General features: G+C 38.3%; 1 protein-coding gene across 1 annotated transcript; it reads left to right on the forward strand.

Annotated features, from left to right (window-relative positions):
- The first annotated feature begins 123 nt into the window (after positions 1-123).
- cUnh4orf33 (chromosome Un C4orf33 homolog) lies at positions 124-5,158 on the forward strand. Its single transcript, XM_083934498.1, has 6 exons — positions 124-355; positions 808-1,001; positions 2,041-2,101; positions 2,194-2,245; positions 2,330-2,529; positions 4,930-5,158. Exons 1-6 carry the CDS (start codon positions 345-347, stop codon positions 5,024-5,026), a joined length of 615 nt encoding a protein of 204 aa, XP_083790624.1. The 5' UTR covers positions 124-344; the 3' UTR covers positions 5,027-5,158.
- The last annotated feature ends 3,133 nt before the right edge of the window (positions 5,159-8,291 follow it).

An 8,291-nucleotide genomic window follows, 5' to 3' on the forward strand; every position in this document is an offset into this window, starting at 1 on the left:
AAATGAGATGCGCACCGCAGAAGTGGTTCGGTCTGTACAGCAGGAAGGCGAAAAGGTTCCGCTTTGTCGGAAAACTTCAGTCGGATATATTTTATTTATTTTATTTATAAGGATAGTGATATATGTCTTTACGGTTCACTCTGAGTACTATATATGACGTTGTCAAGAGGTTATGTTTTACAGTCTGTGCTTTTCACCCTGAAGAACTTTAAGAAAACAACGTATTGATACAAATATTCTAATAGCTGCATAGTCATGTGACATGCTAACAAAGTAAGCGTTTCGTAAAGCCATCTTGACTGTTTGATGATTTGTTAAGAATTCAAATAAACTGAAACCACAACATGGATACCAAGTAAGTTCACTTTGATAGTTAAAAGTTTTCCATATCATATCAGGAAGTCATTTCCATATCTTTATAAGTTATTGAGTTACATAAGTAAGTACCAAGTAAGTTCACTTTGATAGTTAAAAGTTTTCCATATCATATCAGGAAGTCATTTCCATATCTTTATAAGTTATTGAGTAACATAACTGCATAATGACATTAACCTAATTTGATAACAACCTGCGTAAAGAGCCGACCAGGTAGTATATTAAGACATGACAAGCCCAGCTGCAGCACAGTTGAGAGTATTATAACCAGTGGGTCTGTGGAGCTTTGACAACATGGGGGTAGTTCATGGATTACAGTTTCTGACACTTATCCACATTCTGCTATGCTGTGAATCTCTGTAAGTTAAGTGTTTGCTGCACTTTGTTACAAATGTCACATAGCAGATTCTCATTTTGATTCTTTTCTTTCAGTCCTTTTTCACAAATGCAGTTTTTGATCCAGCACACCTGGGATAGCAATCCTGTGAATCATGAACCTATCAGGATCAATTTCTCTCCTGGGCAAGGAGGCTTGAAGATAGAGATGTTTGGTCCTTTCTTTAATGACCCAGCAGCTCCTGCAGGGCCCCCCAGTCAGCCCTTCCCTGGACTCTGGGATTATGAAGGTGGGTAAGAAGGTAGGAGGTAAGTTAGTGCTGTACAGTATGGTACTAAACCTCTTCCTAAACATACAAATATACCTGTAGCATGAGCTTTTAGGCATCTGTTGATAAATCCATAATGGATGTCTATAAATAAAGTCAGCACAAAAGTATGATCTTTCAAAAGTAATCTATGAATTATTAAAAAAACTGTTTTCAAAATTCATTAACTATTTGGCACAGGTAGAGTTCATTTTATACTTTTCCATCAAACACATTTTGGAACTGTTTATTCACTTTCTTATAGAGAGTTAGATGAGAAGATCTATATCATTCTCATATGTTTGTTTAACATGGAGCCACAGCCAGCAGGGCGACTGTTAGCTTAGATTAGTGTATTTTACCGTATTAGCGAGTTAGCGTATTTACCAAAATATTGAAATATTCCTTAACCAATTAAAAAGTGACACTTTCCAGAAAATTCCAGCTGACCTTTATAAACTTCCCAAAGGCTGCATTTATGGCTTGTACAGGTGCTGTTTTATGGTTTCCACCCCTAATAGTTGGACTTATCATGACATTATTATAACAGTCATGATTTAAGGGTTTATGATGCAATTTTAGGCCACTCTAAAAGCTGCGATAAAATTCTGAACATACATAGTTCAATGGTTGGAGAGACTAAGGACTAGCTCTGTTTATGAGGCCATAATAGTAATTGCATTATCATTAGACAGAGCAATTAAATCCAGTAATGAGGTTGAGTAACAATAATCATATCTAATTGACCTTAAGTAAGTTCAATTTTCAGTTAATGAGCCCCACATATTTGACCTCATTAATGTTACGTATTAGATTGGAAACCAACCCCATTATAATCTAGGTAGATAATGAGCATGCTTCTATGTGACTGGGCCTGCTGGTCTTCATATCTTATTTGAAAGTTTATGTATCTGTTATTTTTACATTACATTGTTAAGTTGTAACTCAAAATGAAGGTCTCAATTTATTTAATTATTGTTATTAATCTTGATACAATGATTTTTCTTCTTCATCTCCTCAGTTGTGGAGTCCTTCTTCCTTGATAGTACCACCGAAAACTACCTAGAAGTGGAGTTTTGTCCGTAAGTACAGAGTTAAGCTGTTGTAACTTCCATGTGACCATGCGTTTATAGACAGTCTTGAAAAAAACATGCATACTATGTTTTCATTTTAGACATGGACAGCACCTGATATTATTGCTTTCCGGAGTTGGCCAAGCATTCCAGGTAGGCAGATATGGAGGGAGTTGTTGAATGTGGAAGTGGTTCTTTGAGTTAGGTTAAGTATTTCTTATTTCTGTATTTCTCCAGCAACAACTGCCCATGGTGTTTAATGCCACAATCACAGGGGACAGATGGATGGGTGAGGCTCTCCTGCCCTGGTCGTACTTCCCTCCCAATATCAACAAGATGAACTCCTACGCCATCCACGGTTCAGGAGAAAAGCGCACATATGAGGCTCTCCACCCCATCCCCAAGGAGGAGATAGTGGAAGGCCAAAAACCCAACTTGTGAGTATGCTGATTGATGTATGATTTGTACATTTGTTTGAGCTCATATAGGTTATCTACTACACAGACATTATTTTTAGTAAAACCTTGATTTGTTTTGAGCTCACAAAACAATTCAATATTGCACTTGGATTTATAAAAGAGTGGTCAAAATCGAAGCAGCAAAGGTTGAGATATCCTGACTATCAGTCCCTAGTATGGGTCAAGCTACAGAAACATTGGATCCTACATGCTTTCCATAATGCAACCCCATGGTGTCTTTAAGTAGACTCCCCCTTACTGGAAAACACTCATGTCTTTCAAACTCCATACCCCAGTTTGTAAAAAAGCTTTCTGTTGTAAATTCAAAGTGTCAAGCCTCAGCCAAGATATCTCTGGCTGCAACAATGAATACATTAAATCGATTAAAATTGATTCCAAAAATAGATGTCAAAGAATTTCATCATCGATGAGTGGGGTCTATGTTATGATGCAGGGCATCTGACATGTTATTCTGAAAACACACTAGCAGCTGGAGGCGAGCTGCCAGACACTGCCATGCAGTGTCTATGGAAAGCAGCAGCAAGTGCGGCCAGGTAATACCCACCACAGCCCATCAGTAACAGTCCTGTGACTCCTGTGATGTGTAAATCTGTGTCAGGGATTGTTTCCTGCCTGAGACATATGAACACATCTTCCTGCAGCAAAAAAAATGTGATTAGTGAGATGAGCAGCACTTCGCCGCTGCTCAGTGTATTTTCACCATACTCGAGAGCAAATGCAAGTTCATTTAAAAACACAGGTGACAGACCGTCATGACAGCCATCAATTTCTCTTTGTTTTGTGATGGATCAATGTTCCTGGGCCAGCTATTGTGAAGCTAATGCTTGATAAAGCTACACCCAGCTACACTAATCCATCACAAAACTAAGAGAAAACACTCTTTACCTGTTGCTGCTGTACTTCACAGAGAGGATTGCAGACTGCAGCCAAGAGGTGAGGGTGTGAGTGTGAGGGACCCTAGACCTAGCGTTCCTGCTGGTCCCTAGCACACACTTCGACTCATTTTCTGGCTGCTAGCAGTTAGCGACATTGCTAATTCTGCCATCCTTTCATTCCACAGTGGTTAACTTTTCAGAAAATTAGCCTAACAAAGTTGTCATGCGTCTAGCCATAGCAATCTGCTTTCCTTTGCTGTGACCAGTGTGTGAATAAAACATTTAGTAACCTATATTGTTAATATGGCAAATCATACACACAGAAACAAAAAACAAAACGAAAACAACTGGTAAATAGCAGTGTGGACAGGCTGTTTTCAAATATCTGATTTCTAGAAAAGATTGGGTTTGCCTACAGTCTGAACACACATATGGCTGCAGCCTAAATGTCCATTTATTAAATTACATTTTTAATTGAAGAGGCCTTGTCTGTTTACTTGCCTCAGCAATTAATAACTAAAACAACATTGAATGTATTGAATCACGTGTAAATAAAATATTTTGAAAAAGCATTGAACAAGAACACAAGGAACACTTATTTTTCTGAAAAAAGTCCTGGAAAAATAAAAAAAAATATAGCTTTTTTCTTTGTATCCAATAAATAATCGATTAATTGAAACAACAATAGACAGATTAATCAAATATCAAAGTAATCGTTAGCTACAGCCCTACACATTATATTTTGTTGCCAGACAAGGATAAGGGTTTATGTTAGAATTAAAAAAAAACGTTGATTGATATTTGGTTAATCAGCCATTTAGCCACTGTTAACATGTGACTAGGTAAATACACTCAAAATTAGATGTGCATTATATGTATGTATGAATAGGCTTGAGCAGTAATACGTTATTTAGAAAAATACAGATGCTCCTCTTTCTATGAGTAAAGTATAGTAGTACAGTGGGGAGTGGTGGGAATAAAGCTACAGGACTAGTAAAAAGAAAAAAATAATTTCCCTTGTTTGGGAGTATTTCGTGTATAGTCCCAATGATAAAGGTGAGCCAGACAACACAGATGAAGCTATGTGCACTGTTTGCTTTTTGAGCCCAGTCTCCTAGCGAGGGACCATGGGGTGAGATAGTAGCTAGCTTATTCTTGTCTTATCTGTGGTCTAATACTCCAACGATGACACAGCACGGTGGAGCTAGGTCTGGCAATGCCAGCCATTAGTCTGATAAACAGAGAGAGGGAGCAGGGCAAGGAGGGACTGCACAAATCAATGCACTGCTCTACAATAAAATACCATTTTACCCATTTTCAATATATATATATATATATATATATATATATATATATATATATATATATATATATATATACACCATGTACTTTGGTGAAATGTCAGGAAGGTATATAGGTATGAAAAAATAGATACTGAGTCCTATACTAAATTTTTTCTCTAAATTCTATCTCTGTCTCTTAGTCACCGTCTGGAGTATTTCCAAAACTTCCGCCTGCAAAGCATCATGGGAGAAGGTTGGGTCCAGCCACCGTCTGATCTGTGGATAGGAAAGCCTTGAGCTTTTTAATACACTCCCTTTTCCCTCTCTCTCTTGCACACACACACACACACACACACACACACACACACACACACACACACACACACACACACACACACACACACACACACACACACACACACACACACATCACAGTAGCAGGGCAATAGTACAAACACTCATTGACGGGGAACAAAGGGCAATCAATCTTTATTAGTTAATGATGCCAAATGCTATGACGAGAAATATGTTATCAGCTTGTGGGAGCGTATTAGCCCTCACACACATCTGTACAGTCACACACACATCACAAGGTATTGGACGTCACTTTAATTTGCCTCGGTAGAGTGTGACCTACAGCAGTCATACTATGGATGGTGGCGAGATTGCTCGCTTTGACATTCAGCTCCTGCGTACCCTGTGCGTTTCACTCCAGTGAGTTAAACTAAGGCAGGTTCTTGTTATTCTTTGCCCTGACTGTTGGGAGAAGCACACACAAAAACAATCATATACACACACACGCCTCTGAAGGAAAAAATACTTTTCTTCAGAGATACATGTTAAAGCGTTTGGATTAGTGCTTACTGTAACTGTATATGGATCCTTTTGCTATCATTCCAATACATTTTTGATTTCCTTTTACAATTTAACATGTCTAAGGTTGATTACATGTTTTGGTGAAGTGTATGTCAAATTTTTTTCTCTGTGATTCTTTGTAACACAATGTCACAACCATAATATATATATATAAGTACGGCTGCAGTGATGTTACAGTCATTCCCCGACTGCAATGGCACTAAAAAACAGCACTTCAGACAGAGGATGAATACAGGTAAATTAAGACGGACAGTATGAGAAAAAGTATGTGTTTTTTGAACATTAAATCCTTTAAACAACAAACCCTAAAATATCTTAGTACGAAAGTGTGAATCTGAAAATGAGGATAATATGGTGCCTTTTGTACCAGTAATAACTAAAGGCAAGTATATAGATGAAAATCTTATGAAGTATAACTTTACTTAATACATACTCATTCATATTGCTGCAGAAAATGGCCCCTGTTACTGATATATTATTACATATGACATTATTAGATGGCTAATACCGATGCAACAATGTGTATGTAATATGAAGTACCAACTTCTCAGCATACAAACATGAGAGGGGTATCAAAAAGTGTGTTCCCCGAATGTTGAGCTCTTCCTTTAACTTGACAAATGTGGAAAACCTGTTGACAGATTATTGTATGATATGGATTATTGATGACAAAAGAAAGTAGGATGTGGGCTGCATGACATATTGAGTAATCCTGACAGTATGCAGCCCATCGCATCATATGCATATATACAGTACATATTCAGGATATTCTATATACAGTGGGTATGGTTGCCAATTAACAAAGAGTAAAACATTTTGAGGGGTTCTGAATACTTTCTGTACCCGCTGTATATCAAAGTCCCCCTCACTTACTTTCCAAACTATTTTTAGAGAGTAGAGTTGAGATCAGAGGCCCTCTGATCCCCAACACACGCCAGCACACACACATGATGATTGGGGACTCACGAATCTCTGTCTTCTCTCCGTGACATTGCGAGTCTTGCCCCTGCTACAGCCCCTTGTAGACTCTGCGTATTTATCAGCGGCTCATCTTGGATCACTGGCTGGCAAATCGCGTCTCCTGACCAGAAGACGGGGGGCTTATTGATTTTAATGTTGGATGTGTTGCTCTTCGCTGTGGCAGTCCAAAAGCCCATATTGAGCCCTATCAGTTTTAATTGGTGTTCTTGCCTTTGAAATGCGTGCAGTGATTAGGCCTAGAGAGCCACTGCTTAAGCCCCCCTCCTTATCATGGCCCGCGGTGCCTTGCCACCACACTGCACACAGAGTTGATACATTGTATTCCACCAGCATCACAGTTACTAATAAAATGTTGACCTGAGAATATGTTTTTTATGTTACACATTGAGACAAACACAGGATCTTGATAAAACACTTTGATGAATAAACATGACTGCGTACATCCACCTGTGCACAGTCAGAGGATGTGTGTCCCCACTAAGGTTTAAACTCGGTTCTCTCTAATTAGTGTGAAGAGATGAGAGGGGAGAGCAGAACAGGTAGCTGCCTCTCCTCTATCGCCAAAGCCCCGGCAGACAAGCAGACACAAGAACTGTCTTATCCCCCTCAGAAAGAGAGACCAGCCTGCTCTAAAACATTCAACACCAGCTTAAGGGTGATCCTGCATGTCAGAAACTTTCTGGTGATCACCTTAGACCTAGTTCATTTATTTTTTCCAAGAGACGTGAGTCTAATTTCTTTAAGTTTAAAAAGTGTTTGAGGGTATGAATGAGTATAAAGTTGTGATGAAAAATAGAACACAAGGGATAAAGGAGTGATTTCGGTACTTGTAAAGAGCAAGAGACTGAAAAAGTTAAAACTTTAATAACTATGTCTAGTTTTAGGGGTTCCAAATGAAATATTCTGAATTAATCTAATAGGATATGAGGACAATCCATAGTTTTTGCAGGTTGAATGCCAAAAACTCTATGAGATTACACAAAGAGATAGAACGTATCAACACTGTGCAGTACACAATCCAAGTGTGGCTGGCTACCAATATACCACATCGCACAATCAGAAGCAAGCTTTGTTCTGTGTTTATGTGGAACTATATCTTACCTAATCACAACGACCAAGGCTAAAGCAGACATAAAATATGACCAGCTGAGCTATGTTCTGTCGACCCTACACTAAGATCAAAGGTCTCATAGTGCCACAAGTGAGATTTCCGTGTATTTTTTTTCATTAAAAAGCAGGTTTGGGTGCTATATAAATACTGTGGAAGTATAAAAACGCTCTACCCACAGAGAAATGCACACAACCCGCATTCAGAAGCTGTCGTTTTTTTTATTTACACACTGTATTTCCGTGATCGTAAAATGATGTATTGAAATATTTATTCTTTCCAGTCTTGAATTGCATAAATTGGTATGGCTGTAAAGCTGCGACCACAGCATGGGGTTTTCTGTGGTGTTCCTGAAGGTATTTGTGACTTAATGTGGTATTTTGGGAAAATGAGTTCTTAATCAGTAAAATTTAAATTTTGCACCTAATTTATTACTGCAACAACCGAGACATAATGCATTGGAGCATGGGAATGGCCATCATGTACAGTACTTCATATTTGCCTTTTATTGACCTTTTCAAAAATGTAAACATAAACATTCCAAAACAGTCCTTGTTAATTTTAAGGGTTAAAATAGATATGATTAGTGGAGACAGA

This window comes from Echiichthys vipera, assembly GCF_963691815.1.
Source record: "Echiichthys vipera genome assembly, chromosome: 2".
In the NCBI taxonomy this organism is placed as follows: Eukaryota; Metazoa; Chordata; class Actinopteri; order Perciformes; family Trachinidae; genus Echiichthys; species Echiichthys vipera.